This window comes from Motacilla alba, chromosome 12, assembly GCF_015832195.1.
Source record: "Motacilla alba alba isolate MOTALB_02 chromosome 12, Motacilla_alba_V1.0_pri, whole genome shotgun sequence".
Lineage (NCBI taxonomy): Eukaryota > Metazoa > Chordata > Aves > Passeriformes > Motacillidae > Motacilla > Motacilla alba.
Genome location: NC_052027.1, coordinates 11,975,241 through 11,996,049, shown reverse-complemented (window position 1 = coordinate 11,996,049; position 20,809 = coordinate 11,975,241). Strand labels below are relative to the sequence as shown.

Below are 20,809 nucleotides of genomic sequence, written 5' to 3'. Positions count from 1 at the left end.
GGGTATCCTGGGGTACCAGGATCCACTGGGTCCTTGGGAACTGGGTAGGTGGGGTGGGGCAGGGGCCCATGATCACAGACCTGCCAGGATGGAAGCTGCACCACTGCCCGTTTGGGCTGTGCTGTGGTGCCCCTGCAGCCTGAGCCGCTGGCCGGGAGTGCCCCCGATGTGCGGCGGGGGAGCTGCTGCTGCTGCTGCTGGCCAAGGTGCTGAGAGAGCAGGCACCTTCCGAGTATCCCTGCTCGCTCCTCTGCTCCCGCCTGGGAGATCGCTCATGTGGTGCGCGATCCCAAAGGATAGGAGTTTGTTTCCAAGGAAAATAGAGATTAAAGAGAATTAAACAAACCAGAGATGGGCTGAGAGAGGAAGAGATGCAGAGCAGATGGTGAGAAGGGGGGAAGCAGGGAGACCAGCACAAAAGCTTGGGAGAGCCTGGAGGAGAGAGGAAGGAAATGGCAGGAGAAGAGCACAGGAAAAGGCAGCATGGGGAAGGCAAACAGGGCCCAGCAGGGAAGCAAAACACCCCAGGCCCTGGCATCAGCTCCTGTGTTTGCCAAACTTCCTGCTGGGACTTCCTTCTGTTCCTGAGCACCTTTGTTCCTCAGAGCTCAGTTTGCTGCCGAGATCCAGGACAAGGAGAAAACCTGAGAGTTCTTCCAGTGGAGAGCCTTATGGGGGGGAGAAGATGCAGCCACACCGGCCACTCCCGCTCCGTCCCAGGTGGCCCCCTGCTAGCCTCTGTGGCTGTGCCTCCAGGCTTCCTTACCAAGGAGTCAGACCTGTTGGGGGCCACACTGGGGTGCAGGGCTCTGTCCTGGGCTGGGAGGGAGGGGGTCTCCAAGCAGCAGGCAGAGACCTGCAGCGTGTTCCTGTTCCCTCTGGCAGACGGGATCCACAGCGTGACGGCTCAGTGCGTCCTGCGCGTCATCATCATCACGGAGGACATGCTGGCCAACAGCATCACGGTGCGCCTTGAGAACATGTGGCAGGAGCGGTTCCTCTCCCCGCTGCTTTCCACCTTTCTGGAAGGAGTGGCCACCGTGCTTGCGACGCCCAAGGAGGACATCTTCATCTTCAACATCCAGAATGACACGGACGTGGGTGGCACGGTACTCAACGTCAGCTTCTCGGCCCTGGCGCCGTGGGGCCGGCGCTACTTCAGCTCGGAGGAGCTGCAGGAGCAGCTGTACATGAAGCGCATGGTGCTGACAGGCACCTCCATGCTGGAGGTGCTGCCCTTCGACGACAACGTGTGCCTGCGGGAGCCCTGCCAGAACTACATGAAGTGCATCTCCGTCCTCAAGTTTGACAGCTCCGCCCCCTTCATCGCCTCCCACTCCACCCTCTTTCGGCCCATCCACCCCATCGCCGGCCTGCGGTGCCGCTGCCCCCAGGGCTTCACCGGGGACTACTGCGAAACGGAGATCAACCTGTGCTACTCCAACCCCTGCCTGAACGGGGGCATCTGCACGCGCAAGGAGGGCGGATACACCTGCGTCTGCCGCCAGCACTTCAGCGGTGAGTGCTGGGGCTGGGGCCCTGGGGCAGGGGTGGCAGCGTCCCTTGGCACTGCTGTCACCATGGCAGGCGCTCTTCCCACCAGGGCGGTGGGTGTCGGAGCCTCTCTGTGCCTGCAGAGGTCCAGCTCTGCTCCTAGCTCTGTGTTTCCATGGTGCTGCGTGTGCAGGGCTGAGGTTGCCATAGAAATCTGTCTTGTAGGGAGTTGGCATGGAGGACTCCTGGGGACCCTGGCCATCACTTTCCACCCCTTCTCACAGAGCAGCAGGACTAAGCTAGACTAGGCTAGCCTGGGGCACAGGAGGTTTCTTGGCTGGTCCCCATGCTAGGAGGGTGATGGGCTCTGGGGCCATTGGAGTCTGTCTGCTGGTGTCAGCCTGTGCCAGTCTTCAGCTGGTCTGGCAGAGGTGTGGAGCCACACTGGCCCCATGTGCAGTGGTTGAGCTGCAGCCCACCCAGAACAGAAGGGGAGGCTGGGCCTCGGTGCCCCACCAGGCAGGATCTGATCCAGGCAGATCTGGTCCTAGCTGGGGGGCTGGCAGGGGAATTCACAGTCCAGCCAGTGTCTGGTTGCCACAAGTTCCCAACAGGCTGTGGAGAGCTGGCAACTGGAGGATGAGGGGAGGTGGCCTCTGGCTACTGAGGAGGGATCCCCTGCCTTGCTCTCGCTGTCAGGAGGGAGCATGGCAGCAGATGGCTGCCTGGAGCTCTTCTGTAGGTGGCTCCTGGTGAGATAAGCAGAGTCAGTGGTAATTAACCTCCGGCATTTGAAGCGTGAACAGCCATTAGCAGAAGGGTTAATGAGCTCATTTGCCTGTCACTTCATGCTGTCTCCTCATCCTCCTTGTGTATCACAGAGCGAGTAATGGGAGCAGGGCCTAGGGCGTAGGACTTCAGCTGAGTGCTTCCCTGGGTTCTGTGGGAAGAGCACAGGAAAAGGGGCTGACAGATGCCCTGCACTGCACTGTTGAGCTGGCGTGGGGCATCCCTGTTACCCATGCCAGCAAGGTGACAGGGTGTTTGTTGTTCTCCACGTGGTTCCCACTTGCATGGAGTGTTTGGAAGCTCCCAGTGCCATGGGTGATACTCCTATAGCTACTGACAGGAGCTGGGTGGCACTGGGCTGTCGCCACACCCCAGAGACAGGACTGAGATGCCCGTCCTGGGTTTGTGTGGTGGCAGGGCCCAAGGAGGCACTCTCAGCATTACCAGGACTTCCCTGGCTTGCTTCTCCATTCTTAGGACTGTGCAGCCCAGCTGTGGCCGGTGCCCTCCTGTCGCATTTCCGTGCTGTACTGGATCCAAAGTTATCCCTTCAGCCACACCTGGCATCACATCCAGCCCAGTGGCTCGTGCTGGGCTGGCAGTGGTGGCCAGCTCACTGGCTGCTGTGGGGAGCGCCTGGGTAACACTTGGGCTGTCATATCCTTCACCGGCCCCCAGCTGCTCCACAGACTCCTTTCCCTCAGCTGCCCTGTCCCGAATCCAGGCTGAACTCTGCATTCCCAAGACCAGGAGCACGCGGGTGGCTGCTGTGTCCGCGTGCCAAGCCTGTGGCCTTGCTCCCGCAGGCGAGAACTGTGAAGTGGACAGCCGCGCGGGGCGGTGCGTGCCCGGCGTGTGCCGCAACGGCGGCACCTGCACCGACGGCGCCGACGGCGGCTTCCGCTGCCAGTGCCCGGCGGGCGGCTTTGAGACGCCCTTCTGCGAGGTGTCCACGCGCTCCTTCCCGCCGCGATCCTTCATCATGTTCCGGGGCCTGCGCCAGCGTTTCCACCTCACCCTTGCCCTCTCGTGAGTTCTCTCTCTCCTCCACTGTGCACCAGCATCCTTGGCTCACCTGCCGTGCTCTGGTGGCTCTTGTGCACGGCACGCTGGGCCAGTCCAGGAGCTGCCTGATGCTCTCCACACCCCTGTGCTACTGGCTTGCATCCCCGTGGGGCTGGCCTGGCACCTTTGGCCAAAGGGCTCTGAATCTGCACTGGCATCAGCTCATGCCTTCCTGCAGTGCTGCTGCCCTTTGCTGCTCCCTCCATGCCAGGCCCCCATGCTCAGGTCTTAGTGTCCCTGTGCTGGGATGCTGGTGCATGCCATGGGAGAGGGGGGGTCTCCACGTGCTCCTGGCACACACCCTGCCCTCCTTCCTACCCTGTCCCAGGTTCAGCACTGTGGAGCCCGGCGGCCTCCTGCTCTACAATGGGCGTTTGAATGAGAGGCACGACTTCCTGGCAGTGGAGATCATCCAGGGGCAGGTCCAGCTGAAATACTCCACAGGTACTCTTGGCCCTGCCTGTTGTGGGATTTGTGTCATGGGAGCTGGGAGAAGGCCGGGTGGGAAGAGTGCTGCCCTGGATGGAACCTGTGCTAAGGGAAGCAGGGTTAGGAGGGATTGGTGAGCATCAATGGATAGCACAGGAGATGAGTTGTGTGTATCAGGACTCTTCCCTGGGCTTAGGAGTGTGGTTTGTGAGCACAAACCAGGACAAACCCTTTTGGTCTCTCTGCTGCTGTTCTGTCCTGTTGTGTCACTGTGAGCTTCACAAGTCCATCAGCAGCACAGGGGGTTTGGTGCCTCAGGAAGGGTGGAACATCTGAAGGCTGCCTGGCTTCCCTCAGCCTGCCATCATCCCTGTCTCCTCAGGAGAGTCCAGCACAGTAGTGAGCCCCTACCTGCCGGGGGGTGTGAGTGATGGGCAGTGGCACACGCTGCAGCTCCGCTACTATAACAAGGTATGTGTGCCCCAGCTGTCCCCAACCCTCATGGCTCTCTCTCCCCACAAGTGAGCAGCTCTGGCTCTCCTGTTCTCTGCCTCTGTCCCATGGCAGGGGCTCTGGAGAGAAGGTAGAGCCGGTTGTCAGCCCTTAGGGATGGATGCAATGGAGCAGACAGCTGGGTGCAGGGACAGATTGACACTCAGGACCTCACTTGGAGGCTGCAGGGATGTGCTGCATGCATTGTCCTTGCCCATGTCCCTCTCTGGTGCTGCTTGCTGAGCTCAGCTGGAGGTTTCCATCCTGCATTGCCCGCACCTCCAGGAGCACAGCTGAGCCTGGGCTGCTCAGGCCTTTCCTTGCTGTTGTGTGAACCCTTGGGTGCTTGGGTCTGGGGCACGTGTGCTGCTGACACCCTTCATTTGCTTTCAGCCCAAGGTCAGCACCCTGGGGGTGGTGCAGGGCCCCTCCAAGGACAAGGTGGCCATCTTGACAATAGATGAATGTGATGCTTCAGTGGCCCTGCAGTTTGGCAGCGAGATTGGAAACTACTCCTGTGCTGCAGAAGGTGTGCAGACCAGCTCGAAAAAGTGAGTTCCTTGCAGCTGCTGTGGTGGGGAGAGGTGGTCCCCTGTGGAGCCAGGCCTTCACGTCCTGGACCTTGGCTGTGTGTGCCTGTCCCTGAGGAGGTCTGCTTCCCAGCCCTGTGCACTGGGGAGCTGGCTGGGCCAGTGTGAGGTCACTGTACCTCTTAGAGCCCTGGGCTTCTGATTCTTCAGGTCCTTGGACCTCACAGGTCCCTTGCTCCTTGGAGGGGTCCCCAACCTGCCAGAAAACTTCCCCATCACTCACCGGGACTTTGTGGGATGTATGAGAGACCTCTACATCGACAGCAAGCGCATCGACCTGGCCTCCTACATTGCCAACAACGGAACTGCTGCAGGTACCAGTGCCTGTGCTCCTGCCAGCCCTGCCCAGAGAATGGATTCTGCTTCTCACACAGCAGGCTGCTGGGCTGTAACAGCATCTTGGCACCACAGCTGGAGTTGAGCAGATTCTCACTGGAGAACAAGACCTTCAGGTCCCCCTAAATGATCCAATGCCCACCTCAGCTAACGTTCTGGATATGTCCCCTGATCCCAAGTGCAGAGCCCGTTGAGCTGGTTGACCTGGGAGATGCTAGATCATCAGTCCAGCTCTACAATATCTTTGTTCTGGCATAAGGAGCACCAACAGCCTTAACCCTTATCCCTGTGCAGGCAGGGTCTGTGTGGAGACACTGAGCAGCAGGGCTGGCCCCTCTGACAGCCTGGGGAGGGCCAGCAGGCAGTGGTGCCTTCCCATGTGGGCTGGGGGGAGGTGGTGAGCTGGTTGAGGCTGATACAGGTGGCTTTGATACCTCCAGGTTGTCATGCCAAGCACACATTCTGCGACTCCAACCCCTGCAAGAATGGTGGCACCTGCTCTGTCAGCTGGGGGACCTACTCCTGCCTCTGTCCTGTTGGCTTTGGGGGCAAGGACTGTCGCCATGGTGAGTGAGCGGGCACTGCTGGGCACGGGCAGGGTGGGGTGCAACGCTGTGCTGGGGTTGCTGTGGAAGCAGAGTAATGGATCTATGTGAGATGAAGTAACTCTGCTCTCCCTGCATCTAGTGCTCCCTGTGAAGTGCCCTTCCCTTCTCCTCACCTCCTCTTTCCTTTCCAGCCATGCACCATGCCCACTATTTTCAGGGCAACAGTGTCCTGACCTGGGACTTCAAGGCAGATGTGAAGATCTCAGTGCCGTGGTACCTGGGGCTGGCGTTTCGGACACGCCAGCAGGATGGGGTGCTTCTGCAGGCCCACGCAGGCCAGTACACCACCCTGCTCTGCCAGGTATGGCCCCAGCCTCAGCCACAGCACCACGGGCCAGCCTCTGCTGCTGTCTACCCCAGGACAGCATGGGGCCCTTGTTCTCCCTGCTGGCTCCATCCCAAGCAGAGGGTAGTTGAGGGGAGAGGCATTTAGCAGGGATGGGTTTCCCTCCCCATGCTTTGATGGAGGGTCGGCTGGAAGCAGCCGGGGTTGGTGAGGTCTTTGCTCACTGGTGGCATTGCTGTTCCCTTTCTGCAGCTGGCTGGGGGCCTGCTCTCCTTCATGGTGAGCAGGGGGTCAGGGCGCAGCACCAGCCTCCTCCTGGACCAGCTGCAGCTCAGTGATGGGAAATGGCACGACCTCCAGCTGGAGCTGCGCGACGTCCACAGCGGGCGAGACTCGCGCTACGTCATCACCCTTACCCTGGACTTTGGGCTCTACCAGGTAGGTGCTGCTTAAGACCCTGGCACCAGCACAGAAGCTGTGGGGGATGCTTGGCACACGCAGGCAGAGCTGTGCCTCTGCACCCCCTGAGAGAGCTGGGCCAGGGCTGGTGCTCATTGCCTCCTGTTGCTCCCTTCTGCAGGACACGGTGGTTGTGGGAAATGAACTGCATGGCCTGAAGGTGAAACACCTGCATGTGGGGGGAGTCCTGGGCTCTGGCGAGGTGCAGAATGGGCTGAGGGGCTGCATACAGGTGAGTCCATTGCTCTGAGCCCTTCCCTTTTCAGCAGGTCTGTTATGTGCAGAGTTGGAAACACAAGTCTGGCAAGTGCTGCCAGCATCCATCCTGCTGGTGTCACTCTCCCTCTGGGCATTCAAGGCTCTGAGGTGCCATGGGGTAGCATTAAATAGGGAGGATGCTGCTGGGGGTCTGTGGAAAGCAGGAGAACTGGAGTGTGTCTGCCCTGGCTTCACTGTGAGTTTGTCACCCGCACTGCAGGGTGTGCGACTGGGTGACAGCGTCACCGGGATCGTGCTGCCCAAGCCCAGCCATGCCCTGCGGGTGGAGGCTGGCTGCAGTGTACCGAGCCCCTGCGACTCCAACCCCTGCCCAGCCAACAGTGTCTGCAAGGATGAGTGGCAGAGCTACTCCTGTGTCTGCCAGCCAGGTAGGACCTGCAGCACCCTGCCACTCCTCTGCTCTTCGTGCCTGCTTATCTTCTCCTCTGCCCCTGTGACTCCCTCCTGGCCTGTGACTGCTCTCCTGTCCATGCCTTGGGCAAGTCACATCCCTGTCAGACACTCATCAGTTTTTCTGGAGGGCTGAATCACTCCTGAGCTCCCTGAATTCACTCCTTGGTACTCCAGCACCTCTCAGGCAGAAGGTGTTTGCTTTACATGGTGGTCTCTGTCCACCCCTCAGGGTACTATGGAGGGGACTGTGTGGATGTGTGTCACCTCAACCCCTGCAAGAACAAGTCGGTGTGTCGCCGCAAGCCAGGCTCGCGCCTGGGCTACGTCTGCGAGTGCAGTGGGAACTTCTTTGGGCAGTACTGCGAGCACAGGTGAGACACAGGGCAGGACCGTGGCCTTGGGGCCTGGCTCCATGCTGGCCTTTCATCCTGGATGTGTAACCAGGGGCTCCTCAGTGGCACCTTCCTCCTTGGAGCTGCTGACTGGTGGCAGAACAAGGCCTGGGGAATTTGGTTGTTGTAATATCAAAGATATTTCTCTCCCTAGGATAGACCAGCAGTGTCCAAAGGGCTGGTGGGGAAACCCCACCTGTGGGCCCTGTAACTGTGATGTGAACAAAGGCTTTGACCCCGACTGCAATAAAACCAACGGGCAGTGCCACTGCAAGGTGAGGGGCAGCTGTGCCAATGGGGACCTGGACCATGGCTTCTCTGAAACCCTGCTTGTTCTTGATGCTGTTCCTTGTCCCCCCACAAGGCCTGGAAGTTGCCCAGGTCCTGCTTTGTGTGCCTGTATCTGGGCTGGATCCCTGCTCAGCTCCTCTGTACAGCTTTCCTGGACCAGCATGGTGACGATGGGGGCAGTGGGGTGCTTGAAAATTAGGAATGCCTTGACCTTCTCTGGCTCCAGGGGTTCCCCAGCCACCCTCGGCTGCTGTCCTATTGGGCACTCTGATGACTGTCCCCATCTCCTCCCAGGACTTCCACTACCGCCCCAGAGGCAGTGACACCTGCCTGCCCTGTGACTGCTACCCCGTGGGCTCCTCCTCGCGCTCCTGTGACAGGGAGACCGGCCGGTGCCACTGCCGGCCCGGGGTCATTGGCCGCCAGTGCAACAGCTGTGACAGCCCCTTTGCTGAGGTGACGCCCAGCGGCTGCGAGGGTGAGTGTGGGCACGGCAGCGTGGGCAGCTGCTGCCACGGGGCTTGGTGTCAGTGGCCTGGCCCTGTGACCAGTGTGTCTCCACAGTGCTCTACGACGGCTGCCCCAAAAGCCTGAAGGCAGGTGTGTGGTGGCCCCAGACCAAGTTTGGCTTCTCGGCTGCAGTGCTGTGTCCCAAAGGCTCCTTGGGTGAGTGGGGACATGATGGAGAGGGGAGGGGGCAGCCTGGCTGCCCTGTAGCAGCCCTGGCAATATCACTCTGTTCTTGCACTACCCCAGTCCTGTTCAGCTGGGCTTGAAGTGTGGGAGGAGGAAGTTGGAAGAGAAAATATCACAGCCCGGGGAAGAGCAGAGAGCAGAGGATGCTGGCCATAGGACTGGGGTTGGGTAAAAGCTATGGGGTATAATACCCATCACCCAGCCATGGGGCTGTGCTGTTCCCTCAGTCTTCATCTCCATCTTCTTCCTGCTGCTTTTTGGGTTCACCAGGCTCGAGGCTGAGGTCAGGCCTGGCACCTGCAGTGCCTTGCTGTGGCTCCACCAGCCCCATCCCTGTGTGCCCTGCAAGGGAAGTGGGGCACAGTGTGCTGTCAGGTGAATGTTGGGTAGGAGTCAGCATCCTGAGCTGGAGGAGGCAAAGCTGTCCTCAGTGACAGAAAAGGTGTCAGCAGGGTGTCTGGGAGTGTAGGGCAGTGCAAGCCCCAGGGGACAATACAAACCCTGTCCTTCCCCAGCCGTTCGCCCCCGGAGGAGGCAGGTTTGGCTCCTAACTGTTGTCGCTTCTCTCCCCGGTTCTCTCGCCCTCCGTGCACAGGCTTGAGGGGTGCAGGTAAGGTTGTTCCCATCTCCTTCCCCCTGTGCTCTAAGGGCTGCACCACATGGCTTTCCCTTCCTGCTCCCTGCCTGACACCCCGCACACCCCTGCGCTTTCCCCACTGCTTCTGGAGCTGCCGAGGGTCTTCCCCATGCTTTGCCTGGTCTCACCGCTCCTACACAGTGTTTCTGCTCCCAGCTCACTAACCAGCACAAGCCCAGCTGCAGCTGCATGCAGCCCAGCCCTTGCCGCCCTCTGTGCCTAGCCTGCAGTGTTGGCTCTGGGCAGGTCTGTGCTCTGCTCCCTGGCTGGGGTGGATGCTGGCTCTCCTGGATGGCACTCGCTTGCTTAGGCTGGGCGGGGAAGGAGCTGGTGGTGAACAGTGGGTGGTGAGGCCAGGGAGGAATGGCCGTGGGGTGGAAGAAGGGAAAACTGTGAGTGGGGGATGGTAAGACGGGAGCAGGAACTGAGGGGCAGGCACAGCACAAGGTCCTGTTCCTTCTGCCTGGCTAGCTGGGGAAGGCACAGCGACCTGGGGGTCAGATTCTGCCCAGATCTGCATCTGAGTCAATCTCTGTTCTGTGCAAGGGGAATGCCATCAGTATGGAGACTTCTTGTTCTTCCTGCTCCTTGCTGCAGTGGCACTGGTCCCTGTGCTTCTGCAGCTGGGATAAGAGTGGCTGGGAGGACTGCTAGGTGCTGGAGGTGGTGGAAGGGGGTATGCTTGTCCCTGGGGCTTTTCTGAGCAGCAACTGGAGTCTGCTCTAAGGTTCCTCTCCCTGCCCTCCCCTGCTACCCTCTCCCAGCCATGGGCACCTGGGTGGGCTCCAGTGCCTTGATGCTGTCCCCAGGAGGACCTGCTCCACAGTTCCTGCTGGGGACACTGGGGTTGCCTGGTTTCTCTTGCTCAAAGTGTTTGTGGTGACACACCCAGCTGAGAATTCTTTTCTCCGTGTTGGCTTTAGCGGCATTTTTGATGGTGGTTAACATCTCATCCCATTCAGTTTTGGAAATTCCCTTGCTGTGCACAAATGCTTGGGCTCCAACCAGGGACTGGGGGCTGGCACTGGATACTGAACCCACACTGCTGGATCCTCCACACTGGGGTGCACCATCCCACTCCTCCATCCCCCTTGGTTGAAGGGGCTCATCTCAGGGGCTGTTTTTCCAGCCCAGCAGCAGGGCTGTTGTGCTCCTGGGGTGGCTTTGCCCTGTAGAGAGTGCAGAACCTCAGCAGGTATTGCAGGCTGTCAGCTGGGGGATGCCTAGAGCTGCTTGGGCTTTCATAACTTGTGGTCAGATGTGCCTAAGGACACAGTCATGTCTCCTTGGGTTTTTCCAGCCGGGGTCCTGCCAAGTCAGTCCTTTTTGCAGTCCTGTGTGATGGCACCTGGCGTGATGCTGCCTCAAAACACACATAGGCACCCAGCTTCTGGAGGGAGGGGATGGCAGCAGCTTGCTGAGGTTTCACAAACCAGGAGTAGAATGGTTTGCACTGGTGCGAAGCAGGATGATAGCCCTGAGATGTTAGAGGCCCTCCCCATCACTTGTCAGTGCCACTCTGGCATTAGCTGGTGCAGAGGATCAGCCATGTCTCCTGTGCTGAATTTCCAACAAGCCCTTCCTCCTTGTTTTAGGTGCAGCCATCAGACACTGTGATGAGGAGAAGGGCTGGCTGGAGCCAGATCTCTTCAACTGCACTTCACCTGCCTTCAAGGAGCTGTCCGTGCTGGTAATCCTCTCAGCTCTGCAGCCCTGACAGAGCAGGAGCCCTCTGAACAAGGGCTCACAGCCACAATTCAAAGCACTCAGCTCTCCAGGGGGGACTGGGGTATGAGAGAGCCTTGCCACAGTGCTCAGTCCCTTTCTCTTCTCACCTCCTTCCCCCAAATCCCTCCTGTGGGAGCAGCGGTCTGAGCTTAAGTTCATATGGCTTCATTTAATCTGTGTCCCCCTCAGAAATTACTTGTGTCCTGCCCAGAGTATTTGAGGGGAAAATAAATAACCCTGAGCAGGGCTGAGTGGTTTGAAGCTGGTGGGGTGTCTGCTCCATGAGACCTCTGTAGCCCCCCGATTTTGTCAGGGACAAATCCCTTTGAAATATCCAGGCAAGTGTATTTAACACTTACATGGCATCTGGGCTGAATGTCATCATGTCATCTGGGCTGAATTGAAACTGAAGCCAGGAGAGTTGCCAGGGAGGTATTGCCAGAGCCTTGCCCTGTCCTTTCATCTCCTTGGCCTCTGTCGTGTATGGCTCTGGGTTAGCCAGGCCAGTGCAGTCCCTGGTGTGTTGCTGGCGGCTGGTTTTCTGCCAGATGTTCTCCCTGTTCTAGAGACCCCCACTGTGAGTGTGCATGGCTTCTGCCCTGGCTTCAGAAATAGTCTGTGTCCAGCAGGGCCTGCGGCATCCCAGTTTCCTGGTGAGGAGCCTGCTGAATTGTTTAACCCTCTCTTTTCTCCCCGCTGACAGCTAGAGGGCTTGGAGAGGAACAAGACTGAGCTCAACACAATTGAAGCCAAGAAGCTGGCCCACCGGCTGCGGGCCGTGACAGACCACATGGACCACTACTTCGGCAGCGACGTGCACATTGCCTTCCGCCTGCTGTCCCGCCTCATGGCCTTCGAGAGCCAGCAGCGCGGCTTCGGCCTCACAGCTACACAGGATGCCCACTTCAACGAGGTGGGTCCTGCCCCACATCAGAGCGGCTTCTGGTGTTGCTTCTCTTAGCAGCCACGCTGTGTTTCTGAGGGGATTGAGGATGTGGTGGCACCCTGTCAGGAGCACTGGGCTCCTCGGTTCACACCAGCAGTGTGGGAAGCGAGACCTGCGTCGTCAGGGCTGAAGCAAAGAGGGGTTGAGGAGAGGCAGAGAACTGGGTTTGCTCAGCCTGGGAAGGCAAAGGGAGGTCTTACTGCTACTGGCAGGTCCCTCATGGCAAGGGTGCAGGAAAAATGTCTCCATAGGGCACTGGTTGATGAGAATTGGGGGGGGGGTCCCATCATAGTAGGAAGTACTTTTCTTCCCAGAGCCCTTGTGCAGACAGCACAGTGCTGCAGTCTGGGGGTGGTCAGGAGAGGCCCAAAGGCCACGCTCACCCTCTGTCCTCACGTCTCTCCCGTTCAGAACCTGCTGCGTGCAGGCAGCTCTGTGCTGGCGCCCGAGAACCGGGAGCACTGGGCCATGCTGCCCCACGGGGAGCACGGCAGTGCCAGCCTCATGGAGCAGCTGCGGGACTACTCGGGCACGCTGGCCAGCAACATGAAACTCACCTACCTCAACCCCGTCGGTGTCGTCACCCCCAACATCAGTGAGTAGGAGCTGGCTGGGGTGGAGCAGGGACGCTCGTCCATCACACCTGGTTCCCTTCTCATCTCACTGCACCTCAGGGAGTGTGCTGGTAATGTCCTTGATGGCTCCCTCTAGCATGGGCAGGCATTTGTGAGAGATGTTCTGGTCCCACCCCAGCCTGGACGAGCTGACCTCCAAGAGCTAGCAGAGCCCAGAGTGTGCTCCTGCTCCCAGTTACTTTCCAGTCTCTAGTGAAAAAGCAGCTGGCCTTGGTGGCAGGATAGCCTGCCCTGTGGCAGACAAAGGACCTGGGCTGGGAAGGAGCACTGTGGGTATGTGAGATTTAGTGTCATGCCCTAATAGAAGTCATAGCCCCAACTCAGCCTGTGGTTTGTATGGTCCCTTGGCCATGGACTTGAATCCTGGGGTGCTCTGGAGCACAGGTGCTCTCCAGGTGTCCATCCTAGAGCTGACTTTCACTGCCTTGCTCCTGCGCAGTGCTGAGCATCGATCGCATGGAGAACCACTCCCACATCCGCCGGCGCTATCCTCGCTACCACAGCAGCCTCTTCCGGGGCCAGCCCGCCTGGGACCCCCACACCCACGTGGTGCTGCCCCTGTCAGTGCTGAGCCCTCCAAAAGCTGAAGGTGAGCACAAGAGCATCACTCGAGTAACAACATGGGTGGCTACAGCTGGCAGGAAAGATGTAGAATCATAAGAAAGTTTGGGTAGGAATGACCTTTAAAAGCCATTTAGTTTGCATGTACCCTGCTGAGGCATGTCTTTGTCAGAGGTCCGAGAGCCAACCTTGAGATCCTGAGCTTTACACATATTCACGACATCCCAAAGGCTCCTGATGGCCTTGCAAATTGTCTTCAGAGCAGCACATACTGGCGTGTGTGTGGTTTTGTGTGTGTGTGTGTGTGTGTGTGTGTGTGCATGTGTGTGTGTTCTCACCTCCCCCTTGTGTGCCCCAGCTGTCCCCACAGCAGTGCCCACGCTGGCTGGGGGTGAAGGGAACTACACTGTGGAGAACTCCTCCCCGAGGCAGGTGCTGCCAGATCCCGAGCCCACTCTCACTGTGGTCATCCTCATCATGTACCGCACCCTCGGGGGGCTGCTGCCTGCACGCTACCAAGTGGATCGCCGCAGCGTCAGGTACCTCCTCCTCCCCTTTGCCCCCACAAGCACGAGGGGAGAGGGGCTGGCTGGACTCTGTTCTGTTCCCCTTGGCAGTTGCCAAGTCTGTCTGTAATGGTGAGGGTTTGATTCCCAGCCTTGGTGCTGCTCTGTGCCATGTTTCCCAGCCCCATGTTGTATTCTGAGCAGAGCTCTTCCTTCTCAGATGTCAGAGCAGGACACTTGAGAAGTCTCTGAGGGTCTGTAGCTGCCACACAGTGATAGTGATGGTAGAGCTCTGTTGCTCCTTGCAGGCTCCCCAAGAATCCTGTGATGAACTCCCCCATTGTGAGTGTGTCTGTCTTCAGCAATCACACCTTCCTGCAAGGACCCTTGGACACCCCTCTTGTGCTGGAATTTTACCTGCTGGAGACAGCCAACAGGAGCAAACCTCTCTGTGTCCAGTGGAACCACTCCAACCTGTGAGTTGAGCATGACTGGGCCACTCTCTCTGAGCTGCTTTCCCCACACACCTCCTCGTTCCCCAAGTTTCCCTGAGCAGCACTGGGATGGGGGGGTTCCGCCCTATCCCATGGGATTTGTTTCTTTTGAGAGGGCACAGCAGGGTCAAAATCATTTAGTTTGGAAAAGACCTTTAAGATCATTGAGTCCAACCATTAACCCAGCACTGCCAAGTCCACCACTAACCCATTTCCCTCAGTGTCACATCCATGCTCTGGCTCCCATATTTCCACTTTAGGAGAGCAGTTGTATCTGCTGGCAGAAGAGCCTTGTCAGTCATCCCTCTTCTCTGTGGTTCTTGCCCCCCCCCACACATTTGTGTGTCTTCTCTCCTAAGTGCACTCTGCTTTTTGGTGGCTGCAGGACCAACCCCTCTGGCTTCTGGACAGCCAGGGACTGCGAGCTCGTGTACCGAAACACCACCCATGTCCACTGCCAGTGCTCCCAGTTTGGCACCTTTGGGGTTTTGATGGACAGCTCACACCGAGAGGTAACCTCAGCCTGTGGGACTGTGGGTGATGGTGGGGACTGCTAGCAGCTGGGTCCCAGCACAGACAGAAAATATCCTAGGTGCAGGCAAAAAATTCCATGTGGGACACAAACAGAGTTTGAGAGTTCTGCAAGCTTCCTGTGTTTGCCCCTAACACTGCTGTTTGCCTTTGGTTCTCTGCTGCTGCAGCAACTGGAAGGTGATCTGGAGACATTGGCAATTGTCACCTATTCCTTGGTGTCTCTCTCCTTGGTGTCTCTGCTGCTGACCTTCTCCTTTCTGACCTGCCTCAAAGGCCTCAAGTCCAACACACGAGGCATCCACTCCAACATATCAGTCACCCTCTTCTTCTCTGAGCTGCTCTTTCTCCTGGGTATCAACCGCACTGAGAACCAGGTCTGTGGGCTTGAACGCGTCTACCCATGGGGGTGAGGTGTGGATGATGCCATTACCGTTGGCACAGTGGGACCATCTCTAAGTCACTCTTGTCTCTGCAGTTTCTCTGCACTGTGATTGCCATCCTCCTCCACTGCTTCTTCCTCTCCACCTTCGCCTGGCTCTTTGTCCAGGGCCTCCACATCTACCGCATGCAGACCGAAGCGCGCAACGTCAACTTCGGGGCCATGCGCTTCTACTACGCCATCGGCTGGGGGGTGCCTGCCATCATCACCGGTGAGAGCTGCTTGTGCTGCAGCCATGCCCAAACCAGCCGTGCTGCTTCTCAGCAGTCCCTGACCACCTGGTGTTGCCCAGCTCATCTACGGTGGAGAGCTGAGGGTGGGCTTGTCGTGGTCAGCAGTGCTGGCAACAGGCAGTGCTGTGGTGGTCAGGGGACCATGTATCAAGGGCTGTCATCTTGCCTCCTAAGGATAAGTAATTTGTCAGCACATCTCTTCAGGTCTTCTAGTTAATGTCTCTTGGTTTCCCAAGCCTGCATACTTGGGTGACCTGTTGCTGGCAGTGAATGCCTCCTGGACTGGGCTGTGTCAGGGACATCTGAGGAGAAGGAAATAAAGTCCCTATTGCTGAGTCTCACAGTCCTGACTCCTTCCCCCTGTGGTGGGGAAGCCTATGCATGTGGCAAGGAGCAGGGAGAAAGCCCCTTCACTGCTGATAGTGCTGGCACGGGATTGACATGGTTTGGACAAGTCCAAGGCTGCTGGGTCTGGACCTGACCTCTCCCTTCCTCCTGCAGGGCTGGCCGTTGGCCTGGATCCTGAGGGCTACGGGAACCCCGACTTCTGCTGGATTTCCATTCATGATAAGCTGGTCTGGAGCTTTGCAGGCCCCATTACTGTCGTCATTGTGGTAAAACCCTGTCCTGTTTCACCCACAACCCTCTCCTGCCTCCCTTCTCTGCACCATGGGCACTCACCCCTCCTTGGCTGCCCACTGCCTGTCCCATTCTCTGTGTCCCTCTCCCTCAGTTAGAGGCCCTCTTTTTGTCCCTCCTCACTCTAGCCAAACCTGGGGGAGGCCACAGCTCGGGCATGAAGGGGAAAGGAGGGGATGTTTGCAGGGCTTGGCGAACCTGGAGTCTGCAGTGGGGAGGTCAGGTCAGAGCCAGCCCTTGGCACAGCTTCTAATCAGTGCCAACACTTTCAGATGAATGGGGTCATGTTCCTGCTTGTGGCCAAGATGTCCTGTTCCCCAGGCCAAAAGGAGACCAAGAAGAAATCGGTTCTGTGAGTATTAGTGGCCAAACTCCAGAGCTCTGGCAGCTAGTGGATTTTAGCATTTTCAGTGACCATCCTCCTCCTTCTACCATTGCAGAGGGCCCTTCTGTGCATCAGTGTCAGCCTTGCAGCCACTCTCCTCTCCCACACCTGCCAGCCACATTAACCCTTCCTAAACTTTATCCTTTCTAGTTCCTATGTCCCCATCTTCACATTCACCTCCCAACTGGTCCCCTCTCACCACCTGCCCTCACAGCCACCTCTTGTGTTTGCTTGGATTCAGCACTCAGCCCTTGTCAGCTATGAACACCTGTTTCTTCCTCTCCTACATGCTCCTGAGACCTTTCCCCACTCCTTCTGAGCCAGCCCTGGAGCATGGCTGAGCTCTCTGTGGCTCCAAATGACCTCCAGTGTCATTTTGGCCCCTGTGTTTGCCATGTGTGATCCAGAAGGGAAGGCCTGGGAGTCAGGGGAAGCTGGGGCCGCTGTGCAGGGATGTGCCGGCAGTGCTGGGCACAGCAGGGAGGTCTCAGCAGGAGCTTTCCCCTCTGGATCTCAGTGAGCACTAGGCTGTAGGTTAACAGTACGCACTAACCTCTCGGTGTGTGTCTGTGTCCCTGTCTGTCTCTCTCTCTCCAGCATGACGTTACGGAGCTCCTTTGTTCTGCTTCTAGTTATTAGCACTACCTGGCTCTTTGGCCTCTTGGCTGTCAACAACAGTGTCCTGGCTTTCCACTACTTCTACACTGTCCTCTGCAGCCTCCAGGTAACTGCCCGGCCTCTGCTGGGGAGGGCAAGGGTCAGCCCAGGAGAGCATCCCTGTGGTCCCCACGGCCGTCTGTGGAGAATGGGTGCCCTGTGCTGAGCTCCCAACATCTTGCTGAGCTGCTTGTCCCTTCTGCTGTCACCTTTGTGGCATTGAGTGACTCCTGCCACTCCTTGCTGCTGTGCCTGGCGTGAGCAGTCACATGGAGCAGGAGGTGGCTGCAAGGCATTTGGTTCAGAGGTAACATCCAAGGGATAGCAAGTACCATCTGGAGGGAAGGCGCCTCCATGTCCTGAGAGGGCAGAGTAAGAGAATGTGATGGAGGTGTTGGACACTCAAAATATGATCCATGGCAGCACCCTGCCAACCTTCTCCCACCACTGGGGCTGATGTGGCTGCAGGGGACCCTGCCATTTGCTTCTTGACCACTGCCAGACAGGTGGACACCCCACCTGTTCCTCCCTCATCCAGGCCACTATGGATGCTAGCGCTCATTGGTATTTGGGGTTTTTGGTGCATCCCAGTCCGGTGGCCCGGGAGGAGGCAGGGCGGAGCCTGCTGCTGGCACTGTGGGCAAGCAGGTCAGCTGGCAGTGAAGGGCTGTCTCTCAAGGCATCTCTCCCCACAGGGCCTGGCAGTGCTGGTCCTGTTCTGTGTGCTGAATGAGGAGGTGCGGGAGGCATGGCAGCTGGCCTGCCTCGGCAAGAAGGGGCAGAGCGAGGAGGCCACGAGGAGCGCACAGGTGGGCGAGAGCAGAGCAGCCCAGGGTGCTGGGCTCAGGCTGCATGTCTGGGACAGGAGCTGACAGGGATATCCCCACTTTCCTCGGGCTGCCATGGCAACTCCTTAACAGGGCACATGCCCTCTCCCTCCTCCCCAGGGCCCCAACGCCTACAACAACACAGCACTGTTTGAGGAGAGCGGGCTCATCCGCATCACCCTGGGGGCCTCCACAGTGTCCTCAGTGAGCAGCGTGCGCTCTGCCCGCACCCACTCCAGCCAGCGCGCTTACCTCAGGTAGGGAGCAGCCAGGGCTCTGGGGCCAGCAGGGCCTGGGCAGAGCCAGAGGCTCCTGCCACTGTGACAGCTTGAGCCTCCTCTCTTTCAGAGACAACATGGCAGCACGTCAGGGCTCAGCCCTGGATCACAGCCTGTTGGCTCACGCCGGCCCCACAGACATCGACATGGCAATGTTCCACCGTGATGCTGGGGGAGGTAAGGCTCAGCCCTGTTCCTGAGTTTGGGAAGTTCTTCCTGGTGCAGGCTCTGGCTGTATAGTTACATCTTAGCACCCCGTGTTCAGCTGCAACTTCCAAACACATGGTAGGTAGGAGGGAGAGGCAGCCATTGTGTCATTTAGCACAGCCTCCTCATGGGCAGATGGCAAAGGGCATAGCCAGTCCCCAAGGGAGTAGAAATAGGGGAGGCAACAGAGGGGACATGGGCTGTTGTGGGATCTCTGGGGACACTGGGCTCTCCAGTACAGCACAGACATTTGACTCACTGGAGCTAGACCAGCTGGGGGTGGGGTGTGGGACAGGCAAGCAAAGGCTAAGGGATATGGGTTTACTCAGCCTGGAAGCGGAGGCAGAGGGGATCTTAGTGCTATTTGCAGCTGCCTTGCAGGAAGATGCAATGAGGTGGAGCTGGGCTCCTCTCACAGGTACCTGGTGATGGGGCCAAGGGAGCTGGCACAGGCTGCTGCTGAGGGAGGGGGAACAAAGGGTAGGGGCAACTCACGAACGTGGTCAGCCTGGGGTGGTTCTGCCTTCCTGGTGCTGTCAGCAGGAACCTCTCCCACCTTCATTCCAAATGTCTCCCCAACACACCGTGTTCCTACAGACCAGGACTCGGACTCGGACAGTGACCTGTCTCTGGATGAAGAGCGCAGCCTCTCCATCCCGTCCTCAGAGAGCGAGGAGAACGTTCGCCTGCGGGGCCGCTTCCAGCGCCAGCTCAAGCGGGCGGCACACAGCGAGCGCCTCCTCACTAACCCTGCCAACACCACGCCCAAAGGCAAGTCCTGGGGCTCTGGCAGGGAAAAGAATGAGCTCAGCTCCCTGGAGAGTCAGGCCATTCATGTCTTGTGATGACAGCTCAATTGCTGCTCATGGAAATATTCTCTCCCTCTTCTCTGGGGCCTGATTTGCTGTGTCGTTCATCAGATGTGGATGGCAATGACCTCATGTCATATTGGCCAGCTCTGGGCGAGTGCGAGGTTCACCCCTGCTCCCTGCAGAAGTGGGGCTCTGAGCGGAAGCTGGGATTTGACATCAATAAGGATGCAGCCAACAATAATCAGCCAGACCTGGCTTTGACCAGTGGGGATGAGAACTCCCTCACCCAGACCCAACGGCAGAGAAAAGGTAACAATCTGGAGCAAGCGGGCAAGGGTGGCCTTGCCTGTCTCAGGTTGACGTGACACTGAAAGCTCAGAATCAGATCTGTGTGGCCCTACCCTTGGAGAGGTGTCTCCCTGGCCTTCCTGCTCTTCTTGCTGTTGTGCAAATATTTGACTTCTCTTTCTGTCCGGTACAGGGATTTTGAAGAACCGCCTCCAGTACCCTCCAACTCTCCAGGGCTTGCCATCCGTTGGCAGGATGACCAACGAGCTGACGTGGTACAAGACGTCCACGCTGGGTCACAGGGCTGTCCCCGCTGCCTCCTATGGCAGGATCTACTCTGGGGCCGGCAGTCTGTCACAGCCGGCCAGCAGATACTCGTCCCGGGAGCAGCTTGACATGCTGATGAGGAGACAGATGTCCCGGGAGCAGCTGAGCAGGCACAACTCAGGAGAGTGCTTGGAAGCTGTGCCCAGTCGGCATGGGTCCAGAGAGGAGCTGGACACTATCCCCAGCAGGCATGGATCTACTGAACACCTGGAAAGCATCCCAAGCAGACATGCATCTAGGGAGAACTTGGATCTGCTCGCTGCTCGGCCCAGTCAGAGAGATCATGGGAACACGCTGCCCCGGAGGCAGGGCTCCAGAGACTGCCTTGACACTTTACCCTGCAGATTTGGGTCAAGAGAGCAGCTAGACTGTGGGCCAGTAAGAGAAGTCTCTAGAGAGTGGCTAAACACATTGCCAAGTAGGCAAGTGTCCAGAGACCAAATAGACATGTTGCCAAGTCGGGATACTTCTCGAGAGCAATTGGATTTGCTTTCTAGAAAACAGCCTTCAAGGGATCTGCTAGCATCAGCTAGACAAGCTTCAAGGGAACAGCTGGACTTTTTGTCCAGAAGATCTAATTCCAGAGAGCCTCTGGACACAGTGCCTAGCAGGCAGCCCTCGCAGGACAACCTGGGGAGTCTCTCTCGGAGGCAGCTGTCTAGGGAAAGCCTGGAACCGCTGTCAAGGAGGCAGCATTCTAGGGAGAACCTGGAGGCCATTCCCAGCCGACATCCTTCCACTGAACAGTTAGATATCCTTTCTTCCATCCTTGCTTCTTTTAACTCCTCCGTCCTGTCCTCGGTGCAATCCTCCAGCACACCTTCAGGCCCCCAGACCACCGCCACCCCCTCTGCCATGCAGACCTCAACGCCCTCTGCAGTGTGTCCCTCAACACCTCATTCTGCCACCTCCCACAGCATTTCAGAGCTCTCACCAGACTCAGAGTAAGTGGTTTCCTTCCTTCCTCAGCCGGTCTTGTTCAGCTGCTCTTGTGCATTGTCCCCCTGCCTGGCTTCTTCCCAAAGATGTTTCGTTTGGAGGGAGAGGACTGTGTAAGGGTGAGCTCCCTGGGTGAGT

At 58.2% G+C, this 20,809-nt stretch overlaps 1 protein-coding gene across 7 annotated transcripts in view; it reads left to right on the top strand.

Moving 5' to 3' along the window:
* The window catches only part of CELSR3 (cadherin EGF LAG seven-pass G-type receptor 3), a 31,543-nt gene that overhangs the window by 7,886 nt on the left and 2,848 nt on the right, over nucleotides 1-20,809 (top strand). The window contains exons 2-35 of one of the 7 annotated variants that reach the window (XM_038149346.1): nucleotides 886-1,518; nucleotides 3,090-3,312; nucleotides 3,677-3,792; nucleotides 4,160-4,248; nucleotides 4,663-4,820; nucleotides 5,010-5,173; nucleotides 5,636-5,761; nucleotides 5,935-6,104; nucleotides 6,342-6,527; nucleotides 6,670-6,780; nucleotides 7,027-7,195; nucleotides 7,450-7,591; nucleotides 7,767-7,887; nucleotides 8,198-8,381; nucleotides 8,468-8,569; nucleotides 9,195-9,209; nucleotides 10,832-10,926; nucleotides 11,668-11,877; nucleotides 12,322-12,505; nucleotides 12,985-13,134; nucleotides 13,465-13,645; nucleotides 13,921-14,088; nucleotides 14,492-14,618; nucleotides 14,808-15,014; nucleotides 15,116-15,290; nucleotides 15,814-15,926; nucleotides 16,224-16,303; nucleotides 16,934-17,060; nucleotides 17,689-17,802; nucleotides 17,941-18,077; nucleotides 18,169-18,275; nucleotides 18,903-19,076; nucleotides 19,226-19,426; nucleotides 19,599-20,676. In XM_038149346.1, coding sequence (XP_038005274.1) covers nucleotides 886-1,518; nucleotides 3,090-3,312; nucleotides 3,677-3,792; nucleotides 4,160-4,248; nucleotides 4,663-4,820; nucleotides 5,010-5,173; nucleotides 5,636-5,761; nucleotides 5,935-6,104; nucleotides 6,342-6,527; nucleotides 6,670-6,780; nucleotides 7,027-7,195; nucleotides 7,450-7,591; nucleotides 7,767-7,887; nucleotides 8,198-8,381; nucleotides 8,468-8,569; nucleotides 9,195-9,209; nucleotides 10,832-10,926; nucleotides 11,668-11,877; nucleotides 12,322-12,505; nucleotides 12,985-13,134; nucleotides 13,465-13,645; nucleotides 13,921-14,088; nucleotides 14,492-14,618; nucleotides 14,808-15,014; nucleotides 15,116-15,290; nucleotides 15,814-15,926; nucleotides 16,224-16,303; nucleotides 16,934-17,060; nucleotides 17,689-17,802; nucleotides 17,941-18,077; nucleotides 18,169-18,275; nucleotides 18,903-19,076; nucleotides 19,226-19,426; nucleotides 19,599-20,676 — 6,337 coding nt within the window. Of the gene's footprint in view, nucleotides 1-885; nucleotides 1,519-3,089; nucleotides 3,313-3,676; nucleotides 3,793-4,159; nucleotides 4,249-4,662; nucleotides 4,821-5,009; nucleotides 5,174-5,635; nucleotides 5,762-5,934; nucleotides 6,105-6,341; nucleotides 6,528-6,669; nucleotides 6,781-7,026; nucleotides 7,196-7,449; nucleotides 7,592-7,766; nucleotides 7,888-8,197; nucleotides 8,382-8,467; nucleotides 8,570-9,194; nucleotides 9,210-10,831; nucleotides 10,927-11,667; nucleotides 11,878-12,321; nucleotides 12,506-12,984; nucleotides 13,135-13,464; nucleotides 13,646-13,920; nucleotides 14,089-14,491; nucleotides 14,619-14,807; nucleotides 15,015-15,115; nucleotides 15,291-15,813; nucleotides 15,927-16,223; nucleotides 16,304-16,933; nucleotides 17,061-17,688; nucleotides 17,803-17,940; nucleotides 18,078-18,168; nucleotides 18,276-18,902; nucleotides 19,077-19,225; nucleotides 19,427-19,598; nucleotides 20,677-20,809 lie in introns of those variants that run through there. The other 6 variants (XM_038149348.1, XM_038149349.1, XR_005258399.1 and 3 more) reach the window with 6 other exon arrangements.